This window comes from Rhinolophus sinicus, chromosome 15 (genome assembly GCF_057876585.1).
Source record: "Rhinolophus sinicus isolate RSI-liver-muscle chromosome 15, RSI-T2T, whole genome shotgun sequence".
Taxonomy (NCBI): domain Eukaryota; kingdom Metazoa; phylum Chordata; class Mammalia; order Chiroptera; family Rhinolophidae; genus Rhinolophus; species Rhinolophus sinicus.
In genome coordinates this window covers 98,407,482-98,420,793 of record NC_142515.1, presented here as the reverse complement: position 1 = coordinate 98,420,793, position 13,312 = coordinate 98,407,482, and the positions used below count along the sequence as shown (strand labels likewise).

Genomic DNA, 13,312 nt, shown 5'->3' with positions numbered 1-13,312 from the left:
GGCCACTGCCAACTGGAGGAGAAATTCATAATATTAAGTGTTTTTGTGGCATTTTTGTATTGCCAGTGGCTTCAGGGAAAGCAAGAAGACCCACCTACTCGTTCCCATTTGCTTTTCCCACCTTCCCCCCCTCTTCCCCACCTCCTCCATCCCCCTGCCCCCAGCCACAGAGCTCTTTTAGGGGAAACCAACCTAATTTTCAGTTCCATGAGAAAAGGATGAGCACAGTAGAAACTTAACGTTGTACCTCCTCAGGGCATTTGTTCTACACATGCCCACGCTCAGCCAGTTTTCTTCTGCTTTTCGTCACTCTTTGGTGAGTTCCGTCTCTTCTTTTACTCCGGTGCGAGGAGCAGTCCCATGTTGAATGGTTCTTGCAGGATTCCTCGTGTTCAGTGCTTCAGTCCCATGTCTGTGATGCCAGAGACTGTCGGTAACCTCTGGTCCAAGACCGTGAGCATATTAGCAGCTAATTAACCTGATTCCCAATCTGGAGCTTTCAGAGAAATGTCAGTCAATAGTGAGATCTTTTTCAGATATTTGTAGGGTCAGGCCCAGGAAGCTGTAGTACAGCGAATTGTCTGCCCCAAAGATTCCTTGATAATGGTGTACACTTTGAAATGAGCTTCTTTGTATCTTCTAAGAAAGCCTCCATCTTTTATGTGTTGCCAACTTGCAGATGCCCTTGAACTGTTTATGTAAACAGGTTTATAAATGGGATAAAATTATCCCAGAATGAAAAACCAGTGTGCTTCCCATTAGAAATTGATTAGAAATAGACTTTGGTTCCCAGGACAGACAGAAAATGAGAGTTTGGGGAGAAACTCTTGTTAGTGGCACCCGTAGGAGCTGCTTAGATTCAATCAATATATGAGCTCATAGGTACAGAGGTAATTTTAAAAGGATGCACATGCCATGTATAACACAGATTTATTTGTGAAAGTAAATCGTGTGCTGTGATGCTGATTCTCCCCAGGCCTTGCCAGGGCCTAACCCAGTGGGAAACTGAAAGTTCTTCAGGCCCCCTGGGAACTGATCTCTGAGCTTTTCTTTGTCCTGATCTATTTTCTTAATTTATGGGAATTGAGGAAAATATGTTTGGGATTAAGTTTCTATTACAAAGGCATTTTAGGTATAGCATTGTTTCCTTGGGGAAACAAGGTAGCAGCCAATCATATTCCTTTAATAGTGATCCATTTGCACAGGAACCCACACCCCAAGTTCTGCAGCATCAAGTAACACCATGACATTCTCAGTTGGACCTGATATGCAACTTGACTGAAATTGGTTGTGTAACCGAACACAAGTGAAGAAATAACCTGAATAACCCAGTTTCTTCCTAGTAAATTAATCTTGGGTAGTATCATGGCTAAGACACCTTTGAAAACAGCTGATTTGGCTTGACATTGTTCCTTTAAAGGTTGTATGAATAATTGCCTGCTATAGGCACATCTGGGTGGCTGCATTTTAATTATGTGACCCCAATGAAATGTAAAAATCATGCAAATTGTTGTGAAAATAGCAAAATACCTTAAGCATTTCACGTAGACTTCACATTGTGATAGATAGGTGAGTATTAAACAGGCTCTTCAGGGAAATTGTTACCGTTTCCCCAAAATAAGACCTAGGCAGACAATCAGCTCTTATGCGTCTTTTGGAGCAAAAATTAATATAAGACCTGGTGTTATTTTACTATAAGACTGGGTCTATATAATATAATACAATATAATACAATATAATACAATATAATATAATATAATATATAATAAATATAATGTATAGTAAATATAATATAATATAATAATAGACTGGGTCTTACATTAATTTTTGCTCCAAAAGACAAATGAGAGCTGATTGCCTGTCTAGGTCTTATTTTCCGGGAAGCATGGTAGTAGGCTAGTCAAACCAGGCTAACCATCTGAAAGACCAGTTTTGTTCCCCATAGCATTCCAGGTGAGGCAGTGTGTTATTGTGAAAGGCAGCAGCCATTAAATTCTGTATGTCAAACATTGTAGTGACCAGTATTTATCATGTGACTCCCCAGTGTCTTAATACAAATTAGATAAGCAGTACGTTTGGGTTGAATAAACTGAAAAGGATTCTGCCTTCCAAAAATAATAGAAACCACTGATTTTTTTTTTAAATTGTGATTTGTCTTTCCAAGATTTAGCTGGTATAAGCTGTTATATTAAACATAGTCTTTTTATTAACCTTTTTTTGTCTTGACAGGTTCATATAAGTACCACCGGGTTAATTGTGACCCCACCCCCAAGCAGCCCAGTGACGACTGGCCCTTCATTCACTTTCCCATCAGATGTTCCCTACCCAGCTGCCCTTGGAGTGAGTATAGTTTTGTCCATCGCTGTTTCTCTATTAGGTATTAGTCACGTTAGTCTGGCACATCCACCTCCTAACACCTGCAGTTTACATGACACTTGCTAGGTGGGGTGCATCTCTAGCTTTCATCTGTTTTCTCTGTCAGTCTTACAAAGAAATTAGAAAGTCTCTTGCCTGCAGCCTGCAAAAATTTTAACAGTGCGATCAGTGGCCTGAAGCTATTAGAAGAGCTCTATAAACTACTTTAAATTTTCATTATGTTTCATACTGACTTCCTGAAGGCTTAACTTTTTTTTCTTTTGAGTTTCCAGACCTTGCTTATTTCTTACAAGGACAGATTAATAGAAATACTGAGGAAACTGGGATCCTTAAGGCTAAATGGTTTTCTGTGAGTCACACGCTAAGTCGATTTCAAATCTCTCCATGTACAAAGTCACCTTTTAGTTTCTTGTCTTCTGTTGGTATAACCGTAGCCATGAACACCCAAAGATCCCTGCTGCCTTGGAAGGCCCCTCAGATTATTTTCATTCTCTTTCTGAGAGCATAGCATTCTGCAGACAGAGGCTTCACACGAATTGCTTCAAAACTTCCAAATAGGGGAAATTAAGGGGAAGAATGAGGGCAAGGAAGGGAAATAGATAAAAAGAAAAACACTCTGGAGAGAAAATTAAAAGGGGAGAAACAAGCATATCCGACAGCAAAAACACAATAGTTTAAATCCCTGTTTCCTAAACTTGCAGGCTGTTCAACTGTAAGGAACCAGCTATTTGAGATCTCTCTCATCCAGGCCAGTGCCTTAGCTGGTGCTTTCTTTCAGACGATTTCATCCAATGCTGAGTGGAATAAGGATAGAAAAGATCACTAAATCAGATCATCCCAGTGGACCCCCACCCCTCTAAGTTGCTTTTCTGGCCGTGATGCTCTCAGAGAAACCTTGTGGCCCGGTGATGGGGGCACAGACCTGGTTTGGAAGCCCAACTCAGCCACTTGTTATATGACCGTGAAAAGTCACTCAGCCTCTTTAAGCCTCCATGTCCGTACCTGTGACATGAGACTAATAGTACCCACTTGGGAGAGTTAGCACTGCGCCTAGAACATAGTACCTGATGACTCTCGGTGATCTCACTATTGGCATCGGCTGAGGACTGCTGTAAGGTGGGCCTGCAACATGTGCCATTGGTTTCCTGTGAGAACGCCGTGGAGGGCCTGGGCGATTTTGTCCTGGTGTTCTCTGTACCAGGAATCGTGAGGCTTCTGAGCAGCTGGTTTGTTTTTAGGTTGTGGATTTTATATACGTTGTAAAGATTATATTTCTCTCTGCTAGAATGCTTAGAGCCAAATTGGTACCCACCCTCTTCCAGCAGGGACCTCACAATATATGAGTCAAAATGTTGGCCCCATCTAGTTTTATTGTCCTCATTTTCTTTTTGCCTCATTTTTCTTCTTTTATGTTTATTTTGTCTTGATACATTTTTATAATAGAAATAATTGAAAACTGACTTTGAAACAAGGTGGGATATAAATAAATGCAAAGTTATTAGCTGGCTCGACTTATACTTTTGAAAACTTTTTATAGAGTTAAGCATGTTCTTGTATTTAAATGGAAGTTAATAATGTTCTGGTTAGAGGTTTAAGGTTTTTTTGTTGTTGTTTTTTAAGTTCCCGGCATGATTATAGCTTCCTTGATATTATGTGTTTGGTGCAGGAGGAGAAGTTGTGTTGATTCATCTGGAGAGAAGATGAAATTCAGTTAACTTATTGAAATGTGGTTTCTCTGAGATTCTCTTAGCCCTGGGTATTTTGACCAGAGTCAAGTTCCATAATCATCCTGCCCTCTCACCTCCAGAGACAACTCTTTTTTCCTTCCTTCCCTTCCCACCTTAAATACATTCAAAGCTAGTTGGTATTCCCATTTCCCACTACTTCGCATGGAAAAACTCTAACTTGATTTCTTAAGGGAAAAAAAGATTGATTTTTCTGACCTTAGAAAAATTAATTGGCAGAAAAGACATAGAACTGGCTGAGTTTCACCTCTTATGGGCTAGAAATTTTATAATATACTAAATGGCCAGTTGCTTTTAGCTGCTGGTGCACTCTAGGGCAAATCAATGGGACAGGTCCCAAGGGAGCATGACTATACAAAAATGAATTTACATTCAACGATTTCGTCCTAAGAAAATCTGCATGTTAAGCAAGAGGAAGGTTTATTAAACGGTATGTCTACTGTGCCAATTCCATTAATGGAAAACTAATTATAAACAGACATATCTGTCATCCCAGGAGATGTCTAGATCTGAAAAGTCTCTGGTCAGTTGGAAGACATATTTTGGATTTAATATTTTAGGTTTAAGTGGAAAAAAATCTCAGTAGCACGTGCCCTCTGCATCTTACATTAATAATAGCAAGTATCCTATTTAAAATTTGAAATATTTCCCAAGACTTTGAGCTCTATCACAGCAATAGTATGCTGCTTGGTAAGAAGGAAACCATGCTTTTCGTGGTGTGGATTTATTGGTAATAAATGCCACCATTAGCATCGAAAATGAAAGTTATTTCTAGTAGCTTTTTATGAATTGAAACTTTTTACTCTTTTATGCAGCATGAAGTTCTGAGCAAATTGTCTCATACATCTCCTATGTACAGTTAAAATGTTAAATATCTAATATTAGGAGCAAGACTGTTATTCCATCTATGTAATTCATACATCAGACTTTTAATAGTAGGGAGAGTTTTTTCTGACTAATTTTGTAAGGGGAGGAGGATAAAGATCTTAGTCTCATATCTTCTGCTCAATGGCAGCAGGACTTTTTAAACAAGTGATTAATAATCCTGACCCCCTGTCCGGGCTGAGAGGTGTGTAGCTGTAATGTCACAGGGTAGCCGGGTCAATAAAGGCCAGATATATAGCCCATAGCCAATTTATAAACAGATTGCATTCCCAAAATGTGTAACCTGGACTAAAAAAAAAAAAAAAAAAAAAATTACACACACACACACAGAATTAAATGATGTCAAGTTGTCAGAATAGCCAATATGTAATTAGTCCATTGCAGCCCTTGGTGGAGGCTAAGCAGAGTTTACTGCTCTCAATGGTATCAGGAAAGGGCTCTGGAAGGAGGAGGATGGGACTGCCAACCGTGGGAGTTTGAGAAGAAGAAGTAGAGCCTTTGGATTTGGCAGGAGTTCTGAAAATCAGGGCGAGGGGTAGAATACGGCCAAAACCGCCATACCAACAACAGAGAAGGACTCTAGCATCTCAGGAGCCACGGCCTTTTGATCCAGGTCCTGTTGTTCTAAGAGGTAGAAACATAGTATGTGTTCTCCTTTGTGAAACACTCACTGAGGATCAGTTATCTTCTGTCTGCAAGGCTAGATGCCAGCAAGACAAAGATGAGTAACACGGTCTCTGACTTCCCGGCATCATAAATCATAATTGTAGCCTCCATTTATTGAGCTTCTGTTGTGCTCCAGGGCACTGGGATAGGCAGCTTACCTAAACTATTTCTAATTATAGCTCCATCTCACAGATTGGCATAGTGAGACATAGAGACCTTATATAATTTCTACAGAGTCACTTAACTAGGATTGGTATCTCTTCTTACCTATCAGCCGTAGGACAATAAATCTACAATTTGTGAGGGAGGTACTGTTCCTGGAGAGATTTTTAAAAATTACCACATTCTTAATTGCATCTTCCTCTTCAGACGTCATCTTCTAAGCATTTATTCCTAACCCTTTTTTATATACTCTTTAATTTTTTTCTTTTTCTTCATAGCCATACCCACAGTTGACTGGTTTGAGCATCTACTTGAGATGAAAGACTCCACCACGTTCCATCTTTATCTTAATTTTATTGAATTGTAACACCTAAGTTGTTTTGTTTTTTTTAATCACTAGTATCAGCACCGTCATTTTACTACGTCCTACTCGTTGTCCTAAAAACTAAGGCAGGATACTCAGACAATTGCACAAACACTGCTGGATGCAGATGGTAATGAAGTGGGTCACACTGTGGACTTGCGCGAATGTGGGCACGCAGCGGCTTGAACTCTCCCCTCGTTGGCCAGTGTACGTGCATCTGAGTTCAGTGCACAGTACAAAGGAAGACTGTTGAGAGATGTTGACGTGTGGGTTTGAAAATGGGTTGATAGGAAATCAGATGTTTAGAAAGAAACGATGATGGAACTGAAGGATATTAAGTAGTATTTGCCCAAGGGGCCCAGAAAGGCCCAAAATCCATCCCACCAGTCACTTTTCTATTTTGGGAAGTGTATGAGGGGGATCCAGACATAAGGAACAGGTGGAAAGTAAATGAATCTTATATTATCCATTGAACTTGTACCTAAGCCTCCAATGCGAAGTACTTTACTGATAAGCTGGCCTACAGACCTATTCCCCTACCCTTAGCCAAATCCAGATCTAACCACTATCTGGGCTGGCTACATGCAAGGACAAAGACAAAAGGAGGAGAGAGTACCAGAGAGGAGGCGTTTCACACCCACACATTTGGACTTTTCATTCACAGTGTCCACTAGCATATGTGGCCTGTCAGTGGTCTGGAATCCAGTCCCCTCAGAGAGGGCAGTACTTTCCTGGTGTTCATTCTAACACAGGAGGGAAATCGAGGACTGCCTTCAAAGGCTAAGCCAGAATTGGCATCTGCATTTTTCTGACCCCAAAGCCCATGCTTCTTCCATAATGTAAAGCTGCATCTTCTTTCAAGATCAGTGGGTCAGGGGAACAGAATCGGCATATGGCCAAACCAGGACCATTTCATAGTAATAGACCAATAAGTCCTGTGATTCAGCTCAGTATTTTTCAGAAAAAGCACTTCTTGCCTCGGACCATTACCACATACTGGTACACAGCAGGTCTGAATGCATAGCAGCACCAGCGGGAAGCTCATTTTTAATGGTTATCAGACTAGCATCCAGTTTTCTCCATCAGTATTTCTGTAGCCTGGGCCATAGCTATGGACAACTTTACTTTGATAATATAGACCTGCTGCATTTCCATGAAGCTGAAACTACCAGTGATGAGCACTTTGCAAGCTCCTTTTAATTTAGCATGCAGTGTCTAGTGAAAATGGCGTTTAAGTGTGGGATTAGGTTCTGAACGAGATGAACAAAATATTGTTAGCAAAATGTCACCGAAGCTCCTAGCAGGCCCACAGATGTTTTTCTGCTGCGAGTGGAGAGTGCATCTTGGCCTCTGGTGCCTGGTCTGGCCCCAGCTATGAAATAATAAGCAGGTCTCCAGGTCAGCTCTGGGTAAATGAAAGGCTGTGGTTTGATCTGTAGAAATTTCAGGTCTTGAAGGGTGGCAAGCTGCCTGCAGCACAACACATAGTGGATTACCTTTTGAACTTCCACGTCCCCAGATTATTTCAGTTTAGATTGTTTATAAAGCAGCCCACAGAACTTCCCAGCCTGTCACAGCTCTGGGCTCACCAGCGCCCTATCATTTTACCAACCCCACAGGGCCAGGCAACATCTAGGAATGTGCTTTTAATCATACTTTGTCTCTTGGTCTTTGTCTGTGTGCTTATATGCCCACGAATACACATGAACACACATATGCACATTTCCCCAAAGATGGATAACCCAGCCTTGTGGGGGGGACAAATCTGCCCAATTTTATTAAGACCATCTATGTTTCGACCACAAAAAGAGGGATGTAACTATATTTTCTCTCAAGCATAACCTTTGGAATCTTTCAGAATATCCTCTCTTACGGCATATTTCAAATGCCTACTAATTTACTCTTTGTAGTAGTAATGTGCATGAAACGTTTTCCTACTGTATTTTTTTTAACTAGGAGAGGTGACCTTTTTTTACATTTTGTTAACAAAGTGTGACATAGGTTTTTATTAGGTCTATAGATGTTCTTGCCTTCTTTCTAGGACCAATTTAGCACACCCTCTGGTTTAATAAGTTAAAATAGTTAACAGACAATTTTAATTTCCTTTCCTCTTGAAAAATGGAATTCTACTTAGAGTGTAAAATGGAGCTTTTTAGTTCTGTGCCTTAGGAACTCTTTTAAGTAATTTCTAGGAGTGGTTATTGTTGGGCCCCTGTTGAGCGTGTGCCATTTGTCTTCTGCCTTTCCACAGCCATGCTGTTTAGAGATTGGGCTTAGGAAGATTTAAATGGAAATCAGTTAAGTGGTAATTTTACCGTCTCCGTATATTATTCTATGTACAGTCTAGACTTGTTATCTCACCCGTCAAGCCACTGGTGTGTTATTACTCACACACTGCCCGGGTCACATTTGCTGACTGTTTTACCAAGGATTAGCTTGACTTCCCTCCACTTTGTCACTAGGAGGAGACCAAATGGAATGAATGCTTACTGACCTTTTCCTGGTTAAAGGGTTTGAAGGCTCCAAGCCCAAGTACATGCTAACTCCAGAGCTGTAACAAATCCCAATGCTGCCATGTTTTGTATGGGGACCCTGAGTAACATTCACGAAGTTCTGACTTTCTGAACTGACCCTTGCCTTATCCAGCTTAGCCCTCTGTGAGCAGCTCTCTACCTCATTTATTTCTTCCCTGACTGTTCTGCCACAGCTTCAGCTGCAGTATGGGGGCAAATCCTGCTTGAAAGGCACTTGAGCAAAAACTTAAATGAAATGCATGCAACAGTTACAACATATGTCTAGAAATTTGAAATTTGCTTCTGCTCAGTTTATTGTGTTTCTGGAATTATGTACATTAACAGGCAGATGAAGTCAATATTTATGAGATTCAAATTTTTATTCCAAAAAAATAGAAATAAAGTGACTGTTATGAACTACGTTTAGAGGTCATTGGATTTTTCTTAATATGCTGATATGTAGAAGCCATTTATGCTTTCCTAGGTGGTACATTCTTTACTCTCCTCATTCCTCCTTTGATTCGGTTTTTACATCTAGTGGTTCAAAGATTTGGAGAGAACAAGGTGGGGGTTCAGGTGGGTCTTTGTGTGCCTGTTTTCCCAGGAGTTTCAGTATACAGACTCTAAAGAATTATCTAGGGTTTATAGATCAGAAGGTAACAATTGCTCCATTGATTTTCAAAAGGCATGGAATCCTGTAGGCAGAACCACACTGGTCTGTGCCCATAAAGGAACCTGCAGCTTTTCACTGGTGTACTTGTTAAAGATTACCAGCCTTGATAGTACTAAATTTCAAAAGCTGGCATCGTTGAGAAAAGAATAAGCAAAGTAGCAACAAACAGCCCAGTGATTGTGAATTGCTATTGTTTGGGCTTTTGGGAGACCAGGCATCAAAGGAAATTTTCTTCTGAAGGCATAGTTTGAAATACAGTGCAGCTCAATTGTTTTGCGTTGTGTTTAAGTTTCGGGTTCCAGAAACAATCACGCATTAATTCCTCGCACGCAGTGCGACATTATAGTTGCCTCCTTGGAAGGCATTTGGATTCTTGTCCAAGTCTACACTTAAAAGTGCTATTAATCTTAAAATTACATGCAATTGTTTCGTTTTTTTCTTTCCCTCCTCCCAAGCATGATTACTTACCTGTTTGCTGAAAAAGGTTGCTGTGGCTTTAAGATCTTAAAGGAGAACAAGGATAGGAGTTTTCTTATAAAGGAGGCGTTCATGCTTACGTAGCCTGCTGGTTCTCCTCTGTGTGGATTCCATTAAAGTCTTTTTCCATGGGCTTCTGATTCCTTTTCCTTCCTACCTTCCATAAAAGATGTAAATAAATATTTTGTTCCTTTTTCCCCCCTCTCTTTCTTTTTCATACCAGACTATGAATCCTCCTCTTCCCCCACCCCCTCTGCTGGCCTCTACACCTGCAGGCGCTACTGCTGCTGCTGGAATGGGACCCAGGCCCACAGCGGGACCCGCTGACCAGATTGCACATTTACGGCCTCAGACTCGCCCCAGTGTGTAAGTGAGGGTATCTATTATTACTGCTCAAACGTTCATTTCATACTAAGCCCCAGCAGCAGAGGTAGAGAAACACCTTTCTGATAGGAGCTTGGGTGACAGGCTTACGGCTTACCCAAGTGGTTTGTGTTCTGCAAACTTCTGCCCAGTCATGCATATAATTAGGAGACTGCTGAAACAAAATGGGTCTAACACATGCTCTGGCGAGGCAGCCATCCTGCTGAGTGAAGGCCTTTCGGAGTTTAGGGAAACATAGCTATTGCTTCTTCCTAAGACCATATGTATATGGAACTGCCTTTTGAGCCTTTTGTCTTCGTTTTCCTTCCTTGCCTTAGGATGCGAAGGAATGAGAAGGTATTCCACACACATCAGATCTAGTTGAAGTATGCGTGTAAAAAGCTGTAAATCCTCAGCAATAAGTATCCACAAAAGTCTAACTATCTTGTTCAGGGTTTACCAATGGTAGAATGCAGGTAGATTTTTGTGGACCCTATATTGTGTGAGTTTATACATGGAGCAGTTTAGAGCCCTGGTACAAAGTACTGGTTAGCGCTGCCTGCCTGGTTTCCACATGTTGATGGCACAATCACTGTGCACCGTGGGGTTGTTTTGCCCTCTCTATGATAGGGACTTTCTCTCCCTTTGACTTGTTCAAATGCAGTATTTTTCATGGCCGCGCATACAAAAGCAGGTGCAGCCCAAGCCTCTCCATTCAGCTTGTGTGTAGAAGGCAGCGTGTTGTGCTTCCCAGTGGGATTTCGTACCATATGTCCTCCTTTGGGGCTCCTTCCCAAGTCTAAGACGTGCCTTTGAAGAGCTCAATTTTCCCAGTGGGTACCTAATCCCCAACAGCAAGTTAGGCACTCTGGGAAGCTCCGTTAATTCTTTCACACCCCACGGATACCATTTGGTAGGAAAGTCACCCTCACCCTGGGAGGACCAGGGTGGCAGTTCTTAATCAGGAAGGCCTCAGCCTTCTAAATGTAGATGGCAAAACCTCTTTTAATGGACAATTACCAGTGCTACACACAGGTGAAAGGAGTGGACTTGCTATTTACGTTTGTACAAAATAATCAAGACTATACACCGAGGAAGACTTCTGAGCATCATGGGGTTTGTCTGTTACTCAGCCTGAAATCAAACATTCTTTTCAATTCCAGGTATGTTGCTATCTATCCATACGCTCCCCGGAAAGAGGATGAGCTGGAGCTGAGAAAAGGGGAGATGTTTTTAGTGTTTGAACGTTGCCAAGATGGCTGGTTCAAGGGGACGTCTATGCATACCAGCAAGATAGGGGTTTTCCCTGGCAATTATGTGGCACCAGTCACAAGGTATGGTTTTGAATAGAAAAAAAGAAAGAAAAAGAAATGGTTTACTAAGTGCTAAACAGAGAGGCTTTGTTCTTTTCCATGGCTCTCTGCCTATCCAGATTCCTTCTCACATTATAATTGCCTGTTACATAGCCAACTTTTGAAAAATCCATATCTCTGTTTGCTAAAGTCCCTTCTAACTCTAAAATTCTTAGCTTACCTTTCACATGGATATATGTGAAATTCTAGGTTTCTACCAATAAATCTACTGGGTTTTAAGTTGTTTGCTTTAAATTATATTGTAGGTGACTCAACTAGACAATTTTCAATATTTTTCTGCTTGAGAATAAAAAGCATAATATTTAATATACACAAAAGCCGTATTAATACTAGTATGGTTCTATAATGCTTACTATTGTGACAGGTAGGCAAATTTCTAAATGTGTTGCACATATTGACTTTAAGTGCTTTTGCAACTCATTGTTGTAGTGTCTATTATTACCCCCCGCCCCCTTAATAGATGAGGGAATGGAGACATAAAGAGATTCAGTAACTTGTCTGAGATCATATAGTGAAGTAATTCTCAAACCCAGGTGGTCTGGCTCTATATTCCAATAGCTTGATTACCTCTGAATCCTGCCAATTAATTTCTATAAAACAGTCAGAAATAAAATTCCTTTGTGTGACATAGATCCTTTATCCTTCTCAACGGAAGGTCATCTTGCAACCTAGGGGAATTTGGCAACGTCTGGACATAATGACATGATTGTAATTATGGGGGCAGGGGGAGGTTGCCGTCAGCATCTCTTGCATAGAAGCCCAGGATGCAGCTAAACATCGTACAAGGCACAGGACAGCCTCCCACAGAAAGGAATTATCTCGCCCAAAATGGCACTGACGTTGAGAAACCCTATGATAGAGAAATGGAAAGTAAGCGCTCTTAAATATACAAAATTTTTTTTATTTTAATCAGAGATAGTCCACCGTCTGGTCACTGAGGAAAGTAGCCTTGGAAATGGAATGAAATGACCCTAATGGCATCGGCATTGAGTTAGCCTCGGTTTTGGGCCACCAGGCTCTTAACAAATGGTCCAGGTTTAACTGCGTTAAATCATTCCTTAAACCCCCTGATTTTAAATAAATGGCTTAATGAACTGACATGTTTGTCAGCTGTTGGCCTTGATTTATAGGTTGGCCGGCAGCCTAATCAAATGAAAATCACTATTGTTGCAGATGGTGACAGGATGCTAGCTTTAATTTGACTTGCAGATTTTTAATCAATATAAACCTTCTTTTCTGTATATGTTAAAATTTAATTCAGTATCCAGAAGATGACAGATAGACCCTCCCTGGTGGGGAAAATGAAAAACAAGCCACAAAAATAATTAAGGGAAGTAAAATAAACCAAGCAACAAGAACAAAAATATTAAGTTAACAAAGGAAAACATTTTCGTAAGATTCAAAAACAAATTATTAATTGTCTCTGGAGAGATGCTTACTTAAATTCGTTGTTATTCATCATGGTAAATACTACCGTGTTTCCCCGAGAATAAGACCGGGTCTTATATTAATTTTTGCTCCAAACGATGCATTAGGGCTTATGTTCAGGGCATGTCATCCTGAAAAATCATGCTAGGGCTTATTTTCTGGTTAGGTCTTATTTTCGGGGAAACACGGTAAGTACATTTGAGTTAATGAAGTATTCTACATACTAGAAAGTTACCATAAATGAAATTGTTGCTTAAATGAATTTAGAATATATAAAAAAAAATACA

At 40.6% G+C, this 13,312-nt stretch overlaps 1 protein-coding gene across 2 annotated transcripts in view; it reads left to right on the top strand.

Moving 5' to 3' along the window:
• Window positions 1-13,312, top strand: part of SH3RF1 (SH3 domain containing ring finger 1) — a 152,835-nt gene that overhangs the window by 117,801 nt on the left and 21,722 nt on the right. For both annotated transcript variants that reach the window (XM_074338299.2, XM_074338300.2), the window contains exons 6-8: window positions 2,230-2,340; window positions 10,085-10,227; window positions 11,388-11,558. In XM_074338299.2, coding sequence (XP_074194400.1) covers window positions 2,230-2,340; window positions 10,085-10,227; window positions 11,388-11,558 — 425 coding nt within the window. The remainder of the gene's footprint in view (window positions 1-2,229; window positions 2,341-10,084; window positions 10,228-11,387; window positions 11,559-13,312) is intronic.